This window comes from Egretta garzetta, unplaced genomic scaffold, assembly GCF_000687185.1.
Source record: "Egretta garzetta isolate BGI_Z169 unplaced genomic scaffold, ASM68718v1 scaffold38, whole genome shotgun sequence".
In the NCBI taxonomy this organism is placed as follows: domain Eukaryota; kingdom Metazoa; phylum Chordata; class Aves; order Pelecaniformes; family Ardeidae; genus Egretta; species Egretta garzetta.
The window spans coordinates 2,512,038-2,534,493 of record NW_009260667.1 but is presented as its reverse complement, the minus strand read 5'-3'; the positions used below and the strand labels follow the sequence as shown (position 1 = coordinate 2,534,493).

The 22,456-nt window shown below is 45.7% G+C and overlaps 1 protein-coding gene across 1 annotated transcript in view; it reads left to right on the top strand.

Moving 5' to 3' along the window:
* Positions 1–22,456, top strand: part of ELK3 (ETS transcription factor ELK3) — a 42,818-nt gene that overhangs the window by 18,282 nt on the left and 2,080 nt on the right. The window contains exons 2-4 of the mRNA XM_009645601.2: positions 481–689; positions 11,079–11,873; positions 17,310–17,432. Coding sequence (XP_009643896.1) covers positions 483–689; positions 11,079–11,873; positions 17,310–17,432 — 1,125 coding nt within the window. The 5' untranslated portion in view covers positions 481–482. The remainder of the gene's footprint in view (positions 1–480; positions 690–11,078; positions 11,874–17,309; positions 17,433–22,456) is intronic.

Below are 22,456 nucleotides of genomic sequence, written 5' to 3'. Positions count from 1 at the left end.
TAACCAAAGGCAACTGCTCTGGTCTTCCCTTTTCCTCCCCTTCTAAGCAGTGGCATATCCAAACGAGTTCAGTATACTTCTCATGACAGTTAACAGCAGTTTTTCAGCTTGTTTCAGTGGATAGTTACATCAAATCAGTTTTTTTCCCCCTATATGTTCTTTTCAAGGGTGGTTACATACGTTGAATTGAAGACACCAACTGGAGATGACACTGTACCATGTGAACTATACGGGCAATGCTTTTCTAGATGCTTACTCTACTTCATGTGTCCCTTCAGAAAATAGCAGTGGAAAAAACGCTGAAATTGGAGTACAAGGCCTGTAGGTCTTGTGGATGTTTGGTTGTAAATGATAGAGTAGCTTCCTTTGCTCAATTAGGTAGGACGACTCCCACACAGAGCTTATTACTGAAATGCGCGTTGGGTGGAACACCTGCTCCCACATGTTTTTCACACTGTTGCTCTCCTTTGTCCCTTGTAGGTATGGAGAGTGCAATCACACTGTGGCAGTTCCTTTTGCAGTTGCTGCTAGACCAGAAACATGAGCACCTGATTTGCTGGACGTCAAATGATGGCGAGTTCAAGCTACTCAAGGCAGAAGAAGTGGCTAAGCTGTGGGGACTCAGAAAAAACAAAACTAATATGAATTATGACAAGCTGAGCCGAGCGCTCAGATACTATTATGACAAGGTAAATTTTGTTATTCTCATGCAGACTAAGAAAATAGAAACACTACCATTTAATATTTCCCCTCTCTGTGGAAGCTGTTCAAAAATTCCTCTTAACTAGTTTTTACAACAGACAACAGCATTGAAGGTAATCACAGTGGAGGTAAGAGGGCAGTGAAAACATGCACAGGGAAACCCTGCACATCCCATTTCCTGAGGAGGGGAGGTTTTGACCTAGGTTTACGCTTACTGATGCTTTCATGTGTTTATGCATTTGGCTACCCAATTACTTTCTGTAGCTTTTGACAACAATAAAGTAACTGTTGATAACGGAGAACTGTTTGATTATTGCAGCCTGCATAGGATCTTCTGGAATGCAGGGAGCTGGTAGAAAGCAGTGATACTGCAATGCAGCAGGCAGAGTGGCTGCTTTACCAGCAGGTATCACCTATGCCAGAACAAGGAAAAGCCAAACAACCAGCCCAACAGCATAGAGGGCGGGGTTGAGTTTTCACAGTTTTCATGGGACACATCTTTTGGAGCATAGATCCTGTTGGCCAGTGTTGCAGCTAGCCTTGCTTGAGCCTTCTGGTAAATATTTTATACAGTTGTATTGGGTCCTAATTTATTAGCTGGAAATACAACATTGAAACACTTCTGCAGTTATGACAATGCAGTATTACCTCCGCAGGATCTCACTGTAACTATTCCTTTGTTACCACTCAGTGTTTCTTAGAGTTTGGAAAAATTGCACTATGTCATTTTAGAGCAAAATCTGTGTTAGCTTCAACAGTTGTCTAGGTTATTTATGGCTATCATTCAATTAGCAGCAATATATATGAGAGCGCACTAATGTGATGTCTTGCTGGATCAAAGTGCAGAGTAAGATTAGCAAACAGAGGGAAAAGCGGCTGGTCAGATGGTGGGTGTCAGAGCAGGGGTATGTTTGGGTCTGTTTGTCAAGGTAGCAGTCTCATACTGAGCTCATTTCAGGTGAAGACTGTATTTGCTGTAGAATGTTAAATTTACTGCCACTTGGAACTTATCTCCTGGATATCCCAAGTCAAAATAGCAGAACATGTGTTTTGGTAGGGGTTTCTTCATCCAATTTTTCTGCCCTTGCAAGACCTGCAGTATTTTATCCCTTCTTCACGGATACATCTGTTGAAGTTTGGTAGAACTTGTAAGACCCAAGGAGTCAGCACAGTTTAGGTGGCAACCGTGTAACTGGCAAGCTGTGGTTATTTGTGTGCTCTCAGAAGCTGGTTACAGGCAGACAGTGTAGGCATACACTTAGTGCAGAGCTGTTGGCTGTTGAGAGCTCCACTTTAACCTCTTTATTTAAAACTGAGATCTGAAATAATAACATATTGAACATAATAATCTGGAATTATCTAGATTACTCAATTTGCTTCTGATTTTCAGACATTATGAGCATGCCCACAATCCAGAAGAGGTCAGTAGAGGTTACTGGTAGCTAGCACCTCTGAAAATAAAATTTCTGTGGTATAGTGGGAGTTCATAAGATCACTGTTACTCCTGAAACAGTGCTTCACTTTGGCATTTAGTCCTTGTCTTATTCTTCAGCATGAAGCAGGGTGGCAACAGTACAACAGAGAATGCAAAAATGAGAACAGGGAGTAACCAGGATAGGTATTAGATTGCTGAAACAGATATTTGAAGGGAATCTCTCAGATGTGTCAAGATACTAGAAGGAAGAAATTGTAGAACACAAATATGGAGGTGCTAAAATATCTTGCATATTCACCTTTCTCAATTTTAGACTCCAGCATATTCAAGGATTTTCCAAATTGTTTCTCCAGCCTTTTTTTGATGAACATTATATTGGTTTTACTAATTAATATTGAATATTTTCAGGATTATTTCCCCTTAAATGGATTTTTTTATAATGTCTAAATTAATAGGTTTTACTATTTCCTATATTCTTGAATATTAAATATTAAGAAGGACTGTTATAGGTTTTGTATATTAAAAAGGAAAACCTCATAGCCATGCTTAGTGGTCTGTTCTCATCCTGATTTTCAGAAAAGGCAGTAAGATCAGTTTATACAGTGAGTAACACCAGTGTTCAGCACAGTTACGACGTGCTTGCTGCCTGTGCAAGGCAGAGGAAACTAGATATTGTTGCTGAACTGAGCTCAGAGTACTGTTGTCATGTATTATTTGTAGTGCACTAATTCTTGAAGGGCACAGTGAGGCTGGGCACTATGCAGCCAGTCTAACACAGCAATCAACGTGGTGACTGCAAGTAACTGCACAATTTGATGATCAGACTTTTCATTACCCACATTGGAATTTGGAAGGACTCGTCTTCTCCTGTAAGAATTTTTTAGTTTCAGATTTAGAGCTGTAAGTTCTGCAATGAAATGTTTTTAGTATTTTGTCCACTAGAAGTCAGATTTTTCCACTTAACATGTTTCAAAGGTGGCCTGACTGAGAAGGCACAAAGGATTCAGAGAGGGCTGTGCAGCAGCTTTCCAAGCAATTGGTGTGATGAATTCCCCTTCACTAAGTGCTAAAAAGGCTTCTGCTCAGCATGGGGAAGCTCGCTTCATTATATGACTCCAACCCCTCTGATGATAAACTGGACTGGGATCAATGGAGACAGAGTGCCTGCTGGTGAATGAACAGCATATCCAGGCTGAGCCCAACTACGCAAGTTAGTGGCTGAACAGACATTGCTTAAAAACAAGGGATGAGAGATTTGTAGCACTTGTCCTTTGAGATCTTTCTGATCTCTTCAAATCAATGGAATATAATGGCTCCTTACTTGAGGCTCCCTTTCTTCTTTTATCCCTTAACCTTTTTTTTTTTACCCTTGTACTGTTGTCAGTTACCCCCCCCCCCCCCGCCCCCAGCACACACTCACCTTTGTCATCTGTTTGTCTCTGCTCACGCAGCATCTGTCAGAGGAGTGGCTGTACAGTTTCTTCACCAGGGCTCTTGCTGAGGTGATTGCTTGCTGTTCTTACAGCTGCTTTCTTGGACTGTGTGCTCTCTTCCGTCTGCAAATTCTAGGTGTGGCACAAGGATTTTGGCCATTTTTCCAGGAGTTCTGCAGCCCAATGGAGGTCGTAGCTCCTAGGTGGAAAGAAGGATAAGCTCTTTCTTCCCCATGTATCATGATCAGGGTTCGAACCCCAGGCCAAAACCACGACTATTGCTTATTTAAATTGAAGGAGTAACTCCTTTAGCAGTAAGCAGTGGGAACTTCTCACTCTCTGTGTGCGTATAGTGTGTTGTGCCCTGTTGGTTCCCAGGCACTGGAGAAAGGCAGATTACTAGGGAGTGCAGAGGAACAGGGGAACTTGCTGCAGGTTTTGAAGTGTGAGAGAGACTGGCATAGACAGCAGATAATGAATCCTACTAGGCTGGCAGGGAGTGCTCAGCAGTGGGTTCAGTCCTAAATGCTTCCTCTGCCTTCAGTTCAGTCTGTGCTGCATAGCACAGAAAGGGAAGAAGTTGAGGAGGGAAGGAAAGGCTCCTTGGCGTTCTTCTTTTCCTTCTGCAAAACAGAAAGGAAAGGGCTGGTGGGGTGAAAAAGCCCCTCTGAGCCTTTTACACTCCTCTCGCCTGGACCATTCTTCAGGTTGTGGGATAAACCAAGAGCAGTCTAGACCCTGACATAGCCTTAAGGAGCCTTCTGAGGTCCTGGTCCCCTTCCTTGCTGTTGGCAGTGATGGATGTGTTGGCAGCTGGATGTGCTGGGGCAAATGGGATGCACACTGCACAAATGGGATAACTGTTGTGCTGCAGGCTGGGGAGTGGCAGCAGGAAAGGTAAGAGACAGAACTCGGGGGAAGACTTCATTTGGGTTGTGGAATTATCACCAGGGACTTGTCTACCTATAACCCAAATGACCTGGCAGCACGTGAGTTTCAGGCAAAGGGCAGTGATTTTTTTTTTAGAAATGATGGCGGCACATGGGATGGGCTTTCCTTTCTTGGGCTTCCCTCTGCTGCTACTGCATACAGCTGACACTAACTGAGCTACTGCTTCATGGTTTGTCTTTGAAATTATTCACCGTGGAGAAATAAAAAATTATCACTGGATAAATGGAGGTTTATGAGCTCTGCCATTTTGCTTGGGGGGAACACTGGCTTGTTAAAATTCATCATCTGATTCATCTGAACTTAAAAGTGAATTAATTCCAGTACTGGAGAAAAATAACACAATTAGGACAAGTTCCTTAGCCTGGCTTTGAAAGCAAGCATGACGTGCTGTTGAGGCTGATGGCTAGATTTATGTTAAATTCACATACAAAGCACCCCAGGAAATGTAGAATGTGGCATGTCTTGATTGTAATTTGCTACCATGATTCTGGTTGCTGAAGGTTTGTAGATAATCTGAAGACTTTCCATTTCCTGTTTCGTTTGTTACCCGAATTCCCCTCCCCCCTTTTTATGTAATGCATTTCCCCTGTTGCCTCAACAGAGCAGTGGAACAGATGACAGATAGCACTGAGGAAAGGCATCCTGCACTCTGTCTACCTACAGCTTGAGCAGCATGTCCCACATGTCACACACTTCTGCTGGTCAGAAATCTCTTGTAATGCTTTCAGTCAAGGAAACCCTTCACATCTATTCCCACGCAGAGCACTTCAGCTTGATGGGTAGAACTAAAATACCTTTATAAGTAGGATTAGTAGGTTTCTTTTTGTTGAAGTTGCCCAGTTACTTTGTTTTTCTGATAGCTGTAATGACAGATAATGTTTTGGAAGTCTCTAGAGGTTTCAGGGCTATTAAAGGTCCCCATGAATATTTCAAGATGATGCCACAAGAGGGAAGCTAGTGAGTTTTCCCCATGATGGGTTTTTTTTTGAGGGAAGGAGGGTGAATCCAGGAAATGACATGCAGACACTGACATTAGTAGGATGTAACAGTTGTGGAATTCAAGCCTTCAGAAGTTAGGAGATGCAAGAATCACAGTTCCCTGGGTAACCTTAATGTTTGCATGAGTTATGCTGCATCTTTAATTATAGTCACATACTGTTGCGATGAGCAGCTATTCAATATTTTTGCATCGTCTCTGAACAGTATGTGGCCCTAGGCTTTACTCAGTGAGTGCTATTCAATCTATCTTCTAAAGACAGAATAAATCATTTTAGTTTCAGTTAATGGCTGCCCACTTGTTTAGATGGGTTGGCAGTATGATGCATAGTATGTAAATAGTATGGGCTTCTTTGTGCTTGTTGCAGCACAGGGAACAGAGCTGCTCAGGTGCTCTTAGGATTCAGAGGTGCCTGTGGCATTCCTTCCCCTCCCGTAACAGATCAGACCCGGTAGCCTGGTTACTAGTTCCTGTTTTTAATGCCCAAATGTGGGTGGCAGCATGGGAGAATTGTTTTGGGAAGAAGGTCCCTTGCTCAGTCTGCTTACAGAATTTCAGGATATAAAATGATAATGGAAACTGTTGCTTTACTTTTGGAAAGGTTTTCTCTTGAGTTACCTCAGGGGAAATAGAAAATTACCATGGAACAGGAGCAGCATGATGATGCTAGGGTACCAGCTATTATGCTTTGTAGTGGTACAGGTAAGAGGTGTTATAAAGAAATGTTTGAAGGAGCATTAGAAAATATCTTTATAGAGCATTGGAAGTAGCTTCTTTCAAGAGTGATGTATGGAAGTCAAGAAAGTGCTTGTCTGAAATGGCATGAAAGTGGTTATTGAGTGCTCTCCATGTAGAAAGATGGGAGTAAAGAATTTGATACTCAGTAAGAGGTGATGGGTAGAGGACAAAACCCAAGACAACCCCCCGTCCTCCCCCGAAAGGAGTGACATATAGTTCATGTTTGATGTGAGAATCATAGAATCATAGAATGTTTTGGGTTGGAAGGGACCCCTAGAGGTCATCTAGTCCAACCCCCCTGCAGGAGGAGGGACACCGCTAACTAGATCAGGAAGGGACACCCAGTGAACTGCAACAGAGAGAGCAGAGAACCTGGCCAAAGGTGCCAGCCAGAGGAATGGCCTTTGCCTTCCAGGTGGAGGTGGGTGAGGAAAGACTGAAATCCAGCTAAATGAGAGCCTTGTGCTTCCAAAGGTCAGTACAGGTGCACAGTCTAGTAGCACCCGTGGCTCCATCAAAAATGTCACAAAATCTAGCTTCTACGCACACAGTATAATAGGCGTAAGTGCATTAAGTATGATGTTAACAGAATCTGCCTGCCTGCACACGCTGATGTGGACGCATGCCCTGTTTTTTGGAGCAAACCATGCAGACACAGGTACCTCCTGCCAGCTTACATGCTTCAAATATTGGAGTGCAAGCAGCCCTGTCTCTGGGTAGGGTTCCCAATAGCTGGAGGCAGCCCCGCTCCCTCCTCACAGAGTCCTGTGAGGAATTCGTAGCCTAAGTGTCCCTACATGTCTTGCATCCCTTGGTACTCTTGGAGCCAGGGCACTTGCAACACACCCAAATGGGAGTTAAGTGCAGCAGCTACAGCTCTGGTCCTTCTCCTTCTTTCCCAAGCAGGGATGTTCAGTACTTGCAGACAAGTTCATCCTGTTCTGCCGTAAATCTTGAGATCTCAGGCACCCTGATTATAGGACACTTCCTGGGAGGTGGGAAAAAAGTTCCAGTCTGGTCTTGCTGCCCCTGAGGCCCCTTTTTAGTCTGAAGTTCAACTAGGAACTGGGTCCCGTGTCCCAGCTCAGTCTCCCGAGCGGCTCCTGCAGCCAGCAAACTTCCTAGCTAACAGCTTTGAGCCAAGCCACTAAAATCCTTGTGTCACACTGGTAGTATAGTTACACTTTAGCTCTAAATGGCTCAAACAGGGAGTAAAAGTTCGAGCTGATGAAAATAAAACACAAACATGTGATAGAAGAAAGGAAGTCTGAGTTGCACCAATGCACAGGAAAAATCCTGGGAGGAAGGAAAAAAATGGAAAGAAACCCAGAGGTCGGGTGCTGTTGAGATGAGCAAACAGCACCTGTGTATTTTGGGAGGGCTTTGAAAAGTAGTAGTGCGTGTGCATAGTTGACACAAACAAACCCCAACCACATTACAGCCTGGTTTAAGCTGCAGGGGGAACCAGGCCACCGAGCCTTTGGCATCTAGCTCAGCCAGCTGCTCTGTGGAGAAGGACAGGGGGAGAGCCCCATCCCTCCAGCTGGAGATTCAGCGCACTTGGGTAAGGCTGATTTTGGAGGCGCTCATAAAGCACGTGTCTGAAGTGACGTGGTGTGAATAAGCCTGAGCTCCCTAGCACGGCTGATGGGCTAGAGCAGACGTTGGGCAGCGCTGCACCCCCTTGGTATCGGCAGCTTTCAAAGCGCTGTGCGGCGGTGCGGGTGGTCACGTTTGCTGCAGTCGCTGGTTTATAGACTGGGGGCAGAGGAAGGGAAGTGTAAAGTGTTCAAGTGAGGAACAGCCAAGAAGACAACAGAAGATGGGCATTCCCAGCTCTCTGCCTTCTCTCTAAATGTCAAGAGTGCTGCCTCTTGATAAGATTTTTCTTTTTTTTTTTTTAAGCTGTTGGACTGGAGCCCCAGTTCCTGGCCTGTTTGCCCAATTCTCCCTCCCCAGCAGCTGCACCAGCCCAGCAGTCGCCTTCCCCAGCAGTGCAGCCCTGGAGCTCCCTGCAGCCCTGGCTGGCAGCCACTAGCACTCATTGCAAATCTGCTCATGAGGGAATTTACCTGGAAAATTCAAACAACAAAAAAACCAAAGGGCTAAATGTGCACATACACTTATCCTCCTGCTACCAAGCAAGTGGTCTAGTCTCCCTGCAAATGCAGTCCTTAATATGAGGAAGCCTTCTTTGCCCTTTCAAACTGAGGGTGGAAAACCCCTGCTTGTCATAATTCCCATCACTATCTTCTGTGGTTTCAACCATCGTCCACAGCTCAGAATGATTCTGACAGATCACTGAGGTGATGGTAAAAATAAGCTGCTTTCTACCTTCACTTCAAGTATTTGTCAAAAAAATTGAGAAAAGTCAATGGCATTTTGGAGGCATGTAATTAGTTTGCATCCTTATTTTCTCTTGCATGCTGATGGAGATTTCCTCAGGCTCTGCATTTTAAGAGAAGCCTGCAAAGTGCTTGAGGGATCTGCGCTTGAATCCTTTTCATCTCCAGCCATCATTAAGTGGGCCTTTGCTGCAGGTTTACAGAGTCAGAGGAGCTGCACTGAGAGACCTTAAAATATAACTATATTTAATAATAACAGAGGAAGTATAAACTCACAGCCCATTTGGTTGCTTTTTATAGCAATGTTCCCCTGTTTCAAGCCTGCACCAGTGTAAAAGTGCCACCCTTAAATATATTAAATCTTCTTCTGCTGGGAGTCACATTTTCCAAGTAGGATCTCAGTTGCCAGTGCTTGATGTAACAATAAATCAAAGCTGCCAGGAGTAGAGGGGAGGTATTATTTTAAATTTAAAAATATGTATTAAAAAAAGAAACCAAAATCCAGTTGGGGTGGGGTTTTTTGTATGTGAGTAGTTTGGAGGTTTTGCCTTTTTCAGGAAGAATGTAATATTGAGAGTGTAGAAAAAGTGCGTCCATCCAACATGTCACCTAATTAGCACAAAAAAAAAATCTAGGCCAAGCCAAAAGCCATGGGAATTAAGGCTCATACAGACTGAGATCCTGTGGGCTGACTGTATGTCCTGAACTTTTGGAGGGCAAAAATAGGCATTGCAGGATCCGCCAGGTAGGTAGACATGCATGCAGTTCAGCATTGAAGAGGGCAGTTTTGTGCCTTTAGTCTGAGCTTGCTGAATTTAATTCTCCTCGCTACAGATCCCTGTTATCAACTTGGGAAACAACTTTCTCCATTTGTGCCACAGCTCCTGACCCGTGAAGCAAAGCTACATCCCAGAGCTCTTTGTAGGATTCATTTTGTATTCAAGAAGGTGCCTGAATGAAATGCCAGGACATTCGGATAGATGAATTACAGTAGCTCAGTAGCTCAGTTGAAAGACAGAAGAGGTTCCAATACCCAAGTGCAGACTCGTCTTTTCCAAAATAAGCCTTGCTTTTGTAACAAAAAAAGGTGTAGTGCAGGCACTGCAAGCACCCAGCACTAGGTACTGTCCATATATAAATAGGGATGATGTTTATATTCCCTTTTTTATTACTTTCAATCAATTTAACAAATGTTTCCTCTATTGGTCTCGGAATCTGTGGTAGAATGAAAAATTAGATTTTTAGGAATATTCTCAATATTTACATTCCTATATGTACAGCAAAGCAAATGTCTGTTTGCAGAGTATCAGCTGGAGGTGCAGCAGACATGTGCTGCGCTAAAGTGAGGCTTCTTGGAAAGGGCTTTTCAGAGGTGACTTAAACTCTCCACCAGGGGCTTCAAGAAGAGAGAAATCACGATGGAATCTCAGGAAATAGTGCTGCTTGCCTTGCACAACACTTGGCACAGGGTGGTAAATGTTCCAGTCCTTTTCCTAGGCCGGGCCAGCACCTGGTGCCATCAAGTGCCTCTGCGGAGGAGCTCGCATCGCACCCTTGGGATTACCACACATCGTGTTAGAGCAGGCAGCGTACCTGGGTTTGCAGTAAGAGAGCTGGGACTGGAAATGGGACCCCCATGAAAGATCTCAATTTCAAAGGGAATCAGTTTTTTCCATAAAGGGGATGTTTTTATTATGGCAAATATGAAGAAAAAAAAATGGAGTTCTACAAACCTTTTGAGAGGTTTGGGATTTTTTTTCAGTAATTAATTTCAATAGCCAGTTTAGACTGGTGAAAACCTTCTGCCTGCTCCAGTGAGCATCCTGAGCCTAATGCAAGCCTGGAGGTAGCACAGACGATACAGCAGGACACAGGTACTTTTCCAAGGTGTGCAAGTGATTGCGTTCGTCACAGAGATAGTTCAAGACTGTTGAAAGATGGACGGGCACCATCAGCCTAGGACAATCCTTCTGCACGCGGTCAGGAAGGAGAGGGTAAATGACTTGGAGAAGGGAGGCTGAGGTGGTTTTGTCCCTTGCAGACATTCTGTGAGTATTTCATTCTCAGGGTAATTGCTGTCAGTTTTGGGAGGCACAAATGAAGGAGTTGGCTGTCATTGTGAAACGCAAATGGTGGCATGGCTTGAGTCTGCAAGGCAGCAGAGTTGTTTTTACTGGAAAAAAAAGTATTCCCAAGCTACTTCAGAGGAAGCAAGCAGGAGGAAACCAGCCCACCAGTAGGTCTTCACCTAGTAATGGTGATTTTGTTAGGCACCATAAGGAGCTGGGGGTGATCTCCCTGGCTGAGCAGAGGTATGGGAATGAGCCAAGGATGAGCAGTGTTAGGACCCCCCTGAAATGACCTGCTCAGCTTGAGGAGGGAGCAGTGCTCCCCTACCCTTGTGAACCCCCTTATGTTTGCTGTACTCAATGCCTCTAAAATGCTGATCTTTCTAGCATCTGCTTTTGTATTTGCAGAACATCATCAAGAAAGTGATCGGACAAAAATTTGTGTACAAGTTTGTCTCCTTTCCTGAGATTTTAAAAATGGATCCACATGCTGTGGAAATCAGCAGAGAGAGCCTTTTGCTGCAGGACAGCGACTGTAAGATGTCTTCCGAGAGCAGGGATCAGCACAAGCACAGCTTGTCAGCACTGAAAAGCACAAGCCGTAATGAATATATCCACTCTGGCCTGTACTCCTCTTTCACTATCAATTCTCTGCAGAACCAGCCAGACCCTTACAAGCCAATCAAAACAGAAAAACTGGAGGAGAAGTCAGAAGGAAACACACCAGTCGAAGAAGTTCGGACTGTTATAAGATTTGTGACAAACAAAACAGACAAACAAGTTATGAGGCCCATGGTGTCGTTGCCTTCCACTTCCGAAACAGCAGCTGCCTCTGCTTTTCTCAGCTCATCAGTATCAGCTAAAATATCTTCCTTAATGCTACCCAACAGTGCCAGCATTTCATCTCCATCATCATCTTCCTCCAGGTCGCCGTCTCTGTCTCCCACCTCGCCCCTCCCTGCAGAGCACAGGAGCTTCTTCCTTGAGTCCAGTTGCCACGACTCAGATTCCCTTGAGCCTCTGAACCTCTCCTCAGGCTCCAAGGCAAAATCTCCATCTCTTCCCCCAAAGGCTAAAAAACCCAAAGGTTTGGAAATCTCCGCCCCACCTATGGTTCTCTCCAGCACCGATATCGGTTCCATTGCCCTCAACAGCCCCGCGCTTCCTTCAGGATCCCTGACTCCAGCTTTCTTCACCGCACAGGTAAGACCTGCCTGTCTCCTGTACCCTTGCTTTGGCCAGCTATTCCCTCCGTGAGGCCAAGAGTGTTAGCTCTATGGGTCTGTCATCATCCGATAGAAAAACAAAAACCGCAAAACGTATGGGGAAGAGGGAAACGTAGCAGAGGTCTGAACAAAAGGTGGCAAGCAGGTTCCTCCTGGGGTTCCTACGTGAATGTGGGAGAAGCCTTCACAGTTCACAGACTGTCGGGAAGGATAACGAGATGGGCAGCCATTAGTTAACATGAGTGAATCACTTACCGGTTCAAACCAGCCTCCAGGTCTGCAAAACAAGCAGGAAAAAGCCAACAAGAAAAGCAGAGAGTATTTGTAGGTCACAGCTGGAGCATGTGCATTGTGGGATGCTTGGTTAGATTTCTCTGCTAGATGTTGTAGCCGTTCAAAGTTTCATTAGTTTTTGAACACGGAGCAAATGAAGTGGTTTCTAAGTTAAGGCTGTTAAGCCAGTTTTGATTTCCAAAGTTTTACAGATCCACAGAGTACTTGCCAGAGCTTCCTTTCAGCACAGACCTACTGAATAACCAGTAGATTATTTTGTTCTTTTAAAGCACATATTTGTGATTTGTCAATGACAAGTTCTCATTTTCAAGCAAGTCCATGAAAAAGAATCTAGAAGTTCAGAGGAGAAGAGGAAAATCATGTAGATAATGACCTGGTGTGTTCATTGGTGAGCTGTGTCTTACGCCACCACTACAAAATTAGACAAAAAATTCCAAGAGTAAAATTATCCCAATGGGGAACACCCCCTAACATCCTCCCCCCAAAATAACAGTTGATGCAAATACTAGCATGGAATGAAACAAACTGAACAGTAAATAAATACAAAGGTGTGTGTTACAAGCTCTCATTTACTTCGGGCTGCCTAGGGGTCACACAGCATCCAGAATCCCCTTGCCTCTTCCCTGTTTGAAGAAGTTTTGCATGGATGATGCCTGCAGCGCAGCCAGGTGTTGGAGGTCTTTGAGCTGGCCACGGGCAACGTTGTGTGCCTGCACGGTACAAAGGCCTGGCAGAGGTGAGCCGAGCTTTTCAGCTGGCTGCAGAGCAAGTTTATGCAAAGCCATTGCACTTCAGACGCACCTGTAAGGCACCGAGATAGGAAATTGTGTTGCAAAAAAAAGAGGATTTTGTGGGCTGTAATTTGTCATTTTTGACACTGTAAAGCCTTTAAGTGAAGTTAGGTTTGGCAGGAGGAACAGAAGTGTGGCAAACCAAAATTGAGGTGCATTGACAGACTCTTATAACCTCATATAACCACAGTAAGTATTTTGCTCATAAGGAGCAAATCTGACAAATAAATTGTATCAGATGCCAACCCGACACAATGACAGCATGAGTTACTACAAGCTCGCTTTAATCTACTGCTGTCCCAAAACTCAGTTATGAGCAGGGATTTCTTTCCTCATTTTGTAATTATTTCTTTGAACATTTAATTCTCTCATTCATCTGTAGACTGGTGTACTTACTGCCTCTGAAAGCCGTGGAAGGGAATTAGGTGGATGATTGTGGCCCTCCTTTAGCAGGACGGCTAGCTACGGCTGTGGTGACTGTTATCCAACTTAATGCTATTACAAATCTTTTTTTACAGGTTATCCTATCACAGAAGGAGGCAGATGGCACCCGTGTAGGGTAGTTCCCGGGTCCATTAATTTAAACTTTTGGCTTTACAGCAACATAGCTTTTTTCCTCTTTTTTAGCCTCCTATTTCTAGCGTGGATAAGAAGCACCCTGCATCCTAAATACTTGATCTATCGTGAATATAAAATAAAAACTATGTAACAACTGTGTTCAGATAACTGTAATACCACAATGCAAAATAACTAAAGCCATAATTTAGGCTGAAAATCTGCAGTTCATCCCGTTATTCTAGGAAGAGTGTGCACCATACCTCAGATGATCTCTGATTTATCGGATCCCAGTGGTAGGCACCTGCTGCCATGGGGCTGGTGCAGAGCACGATGGCAGACACCAGTTCCTGCTCCAGGAGTGATGTAGGTTCGGAGAAGGTCCTGCTGCCTGAGAGGGTATTTCGGATGGTTTTCCATTGTAGCTGCTGGTCATGAGGAATACCCTCAGAGGGAGCCCTGTGAAAGGGCACATGATAATGCACAACCAATTTCAGAACAGAAAAAATGGGTTTGAACATGTCAGTGCATACCATACCATACTTTGGTAGAGAGATGTCGGCTTTCCATTTGGTTAGCTTCAAAGAGAGATATTTAGATTTTGTTCAGTACTTGCTCCTTTTCCAGATTACTTATGCTTGTTATTTTTGTTGGCTCTTCTTTGGCCAATGTGGATATATAATTTTGACTCACTCTTTTTCTTCAGGCCTCTGCTTTGTCATTTGTAACATTTACAACATGCTGTTTCCTTATGGACAGAGTAGTGTGCCCGCAGCCAGCACGTGCGTGGTCTGCATTGTATCCACACACACCGTCCAGGCTCCAGCACGTGCCTAGTGACCTGGGAAGCATTGTATGTGTGACAGCACTTGTCCGTTATCTGGCAGCTAGAAGTGACAAGGAAGGTTGTGCTTACACACATTCTTTGTCAGAGAAGTCAGGAGCCGTGAGCATCATTGCTTCACATAATCCTCTCTGTGCAATGAATTATTTCTATTTAAACTGGTCCTATGCTTAGATTATAATGACTTTTTTTAAGTAGGAACTTCCCACTGGGTTCCACATTCAATACCAGATGTACAGCTGCATGAGGGCAGAAAATGAAGGGACATATCAATTTTCACATGTAATTTAAGGATAGCCTGTGCTGTGGTGGTGTTTACACTTATGTTCCTTTTGGTGGTTTTGATGCTCGGCTGATGGCGTTACTGAGAACAAGCCTTTTTGCATTAAATATTAACAGATTCGGAGGCTCCCTTTGGCTGGCTCTTGGCTCTGGCAGAACTTGCAGACATTAGTGCTCTGATCATCAGAGGACATGAGCTTTTGCTTAGCACTGTTCTTAGGCATGTTAACACGCTTCCAGAGATGAATAGAGAGCAGCTCAGTTTCAAATCTCTTCTCTCTCTGAAGACTTGCTCTGGCTGTATCTCGATAGGAATAAACACCTCCAAGTGTTCTTCGTGATTTGCAAAAGACCCTCTCAAGAACTGTGTTTTCAGTTCTGGGTATCTGCAGCTTCTTAGAGAAAAAATCAAGAACCAAGGCATAGCTCATTGGAGCTCTTGGTACAGTTGGCACAATACTGTGTCCTTAGGCAAATGTTGTTGGGTCTTGCTGCTTATATCTTTGGTTTTAAGGTTAGTAGGCTCTTCTGTAAGTAGATCTCTGAGTATTTATCCTGACCTAATTCGACGTGTTCTTTGTCACTCTTGTAAATCCCCATCAATAGCCGCTTGTCCGTGGAGCATCAGCTTGTAAGGCGGATGGATGCAGGAGCACCAGGAAAGGTGCTCTCACTGGTACAGCTGCTTTCCTGGCCCATGGAAGCACCATGGCCCTGGGAAGAGGGTGTTTGCGAAGGAGCCATTCACAAGTGCCTGCTTGTCAAGTGTTTTTTCTCAGCTATCTTGACAAGATCTGTCACTTGATGAGATCAAGGCAGAAATTTCCTCCTTGCCAAGCCTCCACCCACTCTTTGCCCCTTTTGTTGTCATCCAAACATATCCAAACCCTGACCTTGTTGGTACTGCCATGACCACCATACCTGCTGTTTTACAGCATGAACACCTTTTGCTTTCCCGGCAGTACCACATGTTTATCGCTCCTTGGGACGTAACTGGTTTCTTCCATGGGGTTTGGTATTTCTGATCCACCACCTTCAGCACAAGGGGGATGGCAGTGTCCTTTCCCTTCACATTTCTCCATGAACCCTGCTTCTTTCGAGATTTTGTAAAGGAATTGTCCCTTTCAAGAGCAGCTAAGCTTTTTGTATTACACAGCCTTTCAGACACCTTGGGACAGAATCAGTGGGAGGACCTTAACGCTTTCTGCTCCTTGTCTCTCCCATCTCTTCTGCTGGTGTTTGACCCTGTTGTGAACTGCAGTGCAAGCACGTCAGAGCAGGTCTGTATTCCTGTGCGTCTGCACAGAGCCTCAAACACCACAGCCGATCCCTCAGGCACTGCTTCGCAAATAATATGTCCGTCGTAGCCGAAAATGCAGGCGACTTGTGGTACCTGCCCTTCTGAGCCTGCTCACCGCAGAGTCCTGGCAAGGGGCTGTGGCAGCCCGTGGTGTAAGCAGTTGTTCTGTGAGCCCCCTGGCTGCAATTGCCGTGTGGGGGAGTTTGTATTTCTGGCCAGGTGGGGAGCCAGCAGGTACCAGAATGCATGGCGTGCTGGTTACTAGGGGGAGATACTCCTTTCCTTATCTTCTGTCTGCTCTTTATGTATTTTAAACTCTGGACAAACTGATGCCCCAGTTCAGCAGAGCACTGAGGCATTTGTCCTAACGCAGCGAAACACGTACTTACTTGCTAAGTGTGCACTCAAATTCCATTAAGTGCTTTGCTAAATAGGACTGATTTTGATAATTGGCATCAAGATTACTGGTGAGATTAACTCCTTATGCCAAATACTTTGTTCAAAACTGTCACATCAACTTTCATGTTCTTTTTTGGAAAGATAAAAGTTACTCTGGATACCGAATGATTCCTGCATTTCTTCCTCTGAATGGAGATTTGCATGTGCTTTAACTCTACCTCCCCTCCAGTTGTGCTTTAGAAGTGCTGAGAGCATTCCCAGCAATCCTTGTGCACCATGGCGTTGGAAGGAGCCACCTCCGAGGCGGGAAAAGCCTTGGATTCTTAGTTCTTGCCATTTTGGTTCTTTTCAAACAACTAGCTGTGCTCTCCGCCATCCCTGTGGGCACCCAACCCATACACCTGCCTCTTGCTGCATCAGCCTGTGCGCTGCCAGTTCCTTGAATCTACTTCCATTTTGAACAGGCGCCACCAGAGGACCAAACTTCAAAGGCTGGCAGCGGCTCTTTTGGCTCCACATGCAATTTAAGGCTTCAAAAGCTGCAGTCAGTTCAAGCAATTGCTGCCCTTCAAAAGGTAAAAAATTATTCTGAAGGAGACTAGGCTGTGTTTACAGACATTGAGGCACACATGATATTTTTTAGTCGCACAAGTGTGGTTCAAATAAACAATAACCGTGCTTCTTCTTAAGCAAATCACAATAGAAATGAAATCAGTTTGCATATGGAGGAATATTAAATGTGCAGGTACCCAGTACTGACCGCTGCGGAGACAGGACGCAGGCCTCGATGGGCAGTTGCTGCCGCCAGCGTGCTCGGCATGCGGGGCGTCTGAATTCGCTGGGCAAAAGAGCCAGGAGGTGAAGTGCACGACTTCAGGGGTTGTGACTACTGTACGGCACTCCCGAGGAATGCATCATGGCGTGGTTTTGGTTTTTTTTGTCTTGCAGACCCCAAATGGATTATTGCTGACCCCAAGCCCGCTGCTGTCTAGCATTCATTTCTGGAGCAGCCTCAGTCCTGTTGCTCCTCTGAGTCCTGCCAGGCTGCAGGGACCAAACACTCTGTTCCAGGTAGGTCTTTCCAATGCACAGGTTTCATTTCTGAAAGCTCACACGTGGAAGAGACATCAGGGAAGCATCTCCTCACTTCAGTCTGGAGCTTCTCAAATAGTTTGAGACAATACAGCAGTTAACCGGTATTTTTAAAGAGAGGCCTATTTACTTGTACCCTCTTTAAATCCTTGGCAGCATAGTCAGAATCTACAGGGCAGTGTCTACTGCAGCAAGCACACATTGTATGAAGGAAACAGAAATAAATGGTGGACCCCAGTCAGAGTAGGTAACTGAGCCCTCAGAGCTTCAGGAAGAGAGTGTAGGACCAGTCAGGGACCAGCCAGGAGAGTGGTGGAACATGGACTCTGGGAAAACCAAGACCAGTTTGGGTCTCACACAGGAAGGTGGGTGTAGGTTTACCCTTCTGTCTTAATGAGCTAATTCTCACTCAGAAAGACAGGGCATAGTTGTATTTACAGTAAGGGCACTCTGAACCTGAAGACTCCATTTCCCGTTCTGCAGCAAATTACCTGTGTGTCCTCAACCAAGTTACTTGGTATCTCTGAGCATGACCTCTCCGTATGTAAGAGGAGAAAGGCAGAATTGTCCCCTCTCTGTCATGGGTACAAAGAGAGTAAAGAATCTCAAAGTTTTATAGAGATATGGTAAATACAAAAGTTATTAAGTAAACCATGATGGCTACAGCACTCAGCTACAGCATTCACCCAAGGCTTAGGAAGAGGATGGTGGGGGGTGGTATTAGCAGCTCCAGCTGTAGCTGCTGCAAAGCAGCTGATTCAGTAAGTCACAGAAGAAATGATGCTCATCAGCTGATTGGCAAGAAGCACAGGAAGCTGATGACCATCTGAGCAGCTGAAGAATGCAAGGACACCCATGGAATGAGCTCCCCTACTGCTGTGGAGGGCCAGCACTAGCAGAGGAGGGTGCTGCTGCTAGACAGGGACCCTGTGTTAGTCTCTGAACCTTCAGGGAGACTGACTGCCCAACTCCAGGGCTCAAGTGCTCTGCTCAGGTATGGTCCTCACTGGGGAAGTAAGTCTTTCTATCTATCTCCAGTGGGGCAGCTGAGCATGGAGCCCTAGGGCTCCTTACTTGTGCTTCAGATAAACTCATTGATCCCTCTTGGACCTTAGTTTTGCATGCATGGTTAAAAACAGACAGACATTTCAGTTGAGAGGGAAGAGTCTGAGCCATGGCCTGGAATGAGCTTGTATGGACATAGGCTGGCCACTGCCTGCGGGAACCGAAAGTGAGGAGTGGCCTTGGCTCTGTCCTCTCTGAAGATCCCAGACGGCCTTCCCTAAATTATGTCTGATTCAGGCAAAGCCCACAATGACAAGTCTGTAGCGCATAAAGCTTTCTTTTAACAGCCAAATAGGAAACAACAACCACAGCTGAAGCCCAGCCAACCCCACCGAGAACTGCTGGGTCATCCCGTGTAGGCGTCGGGGCAGAGCGCTCCCCAGGCTGCCTGCACGAGCCAGCCCACGCTCCATGCAGTTAGTCAGAGAACGGAGGAAGGCGCTGGAGCTGCTTCACAAGTTGCTTTTGCTTTCACCTGGTCATTCACACTGGGAGTCGGAAGAACATTTGGTCATTGTTAAAAAAAGTCTAAATCCTGCCAGCAGCTAGAGGCCAGGACAGCTCTGCAGCTGCCGGCCTGCCTCTGCACCCTCGCCTGCTGGTTTGCAGGGAGGAGGGATCAGGCTCCTATATTTCTTTTTCTTTCAGGTGCGTGCTGCTTTTCACAGTAGCACTATGCTTGGCACTGCCTATAGGTCTTTAGTATTAGTATATGTGTAAGTACGAGGAGCAGGATGGGATCCATCCACATCCACAGTCCAAGCCCTGGACAAGCCTATGGGAAAGTATGGTCCTTCCCTTAATGAACCAGGAGCCTGTTCATGGAATCATAGAATCCTTTGGGTTGGAAGGGACCTTTAGAGGTCATCTAGTCCAACTCCCCTGCAATGAGTAGGGACATCTTCCACTAGATCAGGTTGCTCAGAGCCCCGTGCAGCCTGGCCTTGAATGTTTCCAGGGATTGGGCATCTACCACCTCTCTGGGCAACCCATTCCAGTGTTTCACCACCCTCATCATAAAAAAAGTCTTCCTTCTGTCCAATCTGAATCTACCGTTTTTTAGTTTAAAACCATTACCCCTTGTTCTGTTGCAACAGGTCCTACTAACGCAGCCTGTCCTCATAGGAGAGGTGCTCCAGCCCTCGATCATTTATTGTGGCCCTCCTCTGGACCCACTCCAACAGGTTCATGTCTTTTCTGTAGTGAGGACTCCAGAGCTGGATGCAGGGCTCCAGGTGGGGTCTCAACAGAGCCAAGTAGAGCAACAGAATCACCTCCCTTGACCTGCTGGCCACGCTTCTCCTGATGCAGCCCAGAGTGTGGTTGGCCTTCTGGGCTGCGAATGCACATTGCCAGCTCATGTTCAGCTTCTCATCCATCAGTACCCCCAAGTCCCTCTCGGCAGTGCTGCTCTCAATCTCTTTGTCCCCCAGCCTGTACTGATACTGGGGGTTGCCCTGACCGAGGTGCAGGACCTTGCACTTGGCTTTGTTGAACCTCATAAGGTTCACATGGGCCCACTTCTTGAGCTTGTCCAGATCCCTCTGGATGACATCCCGTCCCTCATGTGTGTCAGCTGCACCACTCAGCTTGGCGTTGCCTGCAAACTTGCTGAGGGTGCACTTGATCTCACTATGCCGCTGAAGATACTAAACAGTACTGGTCCCAGTACGGACCCCTGAGGGATACCATTTGTCACCGATCTCCATCTGGACATTGAGCCATTGACCACTACCCTCTGGATGCAACCATCCAACCAAGTCCTCATCCCCTGAACAGTCCGCCCATCAAATCCATCTCTTTCCAATTTAGAGAAGGATGTTGTGGGGGACCATGTCAAAGGCCTTGCAGAAGTCCGGTTAGATGACATCCATAGCTCTTCCCTTGCCCACTGATGTTGTCACTCCATCATAGAAGGCCACTAGGTTGGTTGGGCAGGACTTGCCCTTGGTGAAGCCATGCTGGCTGTCTCGAATCACCTCCCTGTCCTCCATGTGCCTTAGCATAGCTTCTAGGAGGATCTGTTCTATGATCTTCCCAGGTGAGTGCTGTCCTGGCACTGCTGGACACAACTACATGCATACTCCCTCACAGAGCAGATGCTTATTAATTGGTTAAAAACTGCTCCTTCGATGCTTGTAGGGTGACAGCAACTCCCGTACACCTACGCCTACACACCCTTACGGCCTATGTGGAGCATCACTGAAATCTGCAGTCTCCTTCCACACCGTTTCCCTTGATCTCTTGACCTACCTGCAAAGTCTTCCCTTTGAAGCCATACTTCTGTGTAATTAAACTTATTTTGATGTTTCATCATTAGTTTGAAATTACCACATAACTGGAACAGCAAGAGACTTGCACAGAATTGGTTAATTCAAGAAAGTGGAGCCAAACTTAAGGACTACCAAGTTAGCTTGAGTTAAGTGCTAACTAAATTAAGCGTCCTTTCTTTGCTGCTACTGTATAGACAGTGGCACTGAGAAGGCGCAGTCAAGTCCCAGAGCCCCACTGTACGGAGGCGTATGAATAAAGAGCCTCATCCCGGCCCCAGGGGCTGCGGAGACAACAGGAAGAACAAGAGAGCTGGGTTGTGGTGGAGACCAGGAGAAGGATGAGATTGTGGCATTAGCATCGGTTGCGTCTCAGGCCACAGTGCCAGCATGCCACCCGCCTCGGCAGAAACCAAAGATCACACAGCCCTCTTCTTGTTAGCTTTAGAAATCACATGAAACACATTGTAATTTACGTGTCTCACTTTAGAAACCTAGAGTAGAAAAGCAAGAGCTTGTAACCAAGTTCCGCTATTAATTAATCTTGGCAGAAGCGATGGAAACGTTTCCCAAGGTTTGGCTTGGCTAAAAGAGAGGTATCAGCCAGTCCTGGCCATGCCAGGAGCGTGGTGCCAGCCTCCCCCCCGCCCCCCCCGCAGGACACTGCTGAGCCTGCGCTGCTCGGCGTGATTTTCAGCTGAATGTTGGAAGACAAATGTCATTAACTAACACCTCAGTGGAAGAGGAATCCTGTTACAAGAGGATTATATGCACGTGTGGGGGTTGATTGCCCCACAGTTGGCTGTCGAAGGACTGATCTGATAAGGGGTAGACGTACACCGTATGCTTGAAGTCAGGAGCTCTGTTATTCAGCTCGGTCTTTCTCAAGCCAACAGAAACCCAGCGCGGCGTGCTTGGGGAACCGGGCCTGGAGGCCAGATGGGTATCTACCACTGGGATAATTCCTGCCTCATGCTGCAGCAAGTTTATTCCACCTACTTGCTTTGCTTTTTCTCAGGTCAGATGTTAAAAACTAGTCAATACACGTCACTGCAGGCAAGTTACAGTCAGGACACTGTCATGAAGTAGAAATATATGGCTTACATATCGGAGTAGTATTTTTTGCACAGTATTTGAGAAGCAGAAGGTTCATACTAAATTGCAGTGCATTCTGCTTCAAATACCGAACGATCCAGCGTGCCTAGTTTATGGGTTCTTCGTGAGTACGGAGAGAAACTGTAATTATTTGAGAGTCATTTTCCCCAGTTTTGTATTCACAGTTGTACTTTTTCTACCCTTATTCTGCCCTGTACTTATTCTACATCTCTACTTTCACTTCTGCAAAGCTCCTTCCTGCTCAGCTTTTATGAAGGGCGGATGAAACGCGTGGATTTTAATTAATATTTTGTAGACCGAAAAACATTTTTGGAAGCAGAACGGATGGCAAAGATTGCTCCGTAGCATTCACTTTCCCAGGTCGATGGGAGCTGTATTGTTACGTGAACTTTTACATAAAATACAGCCAATAATAGATGCACGCGTCCCCGTACGTTTACAAATTATTTGGGTTTCATCCTCTGTTTTACATTCCTAATGGCTGAGGCAGGCATTTGGATATACAGCTTCCTGTAGAGGAATGACAAGTCTTGAAACCATCTGGAGTCGGTT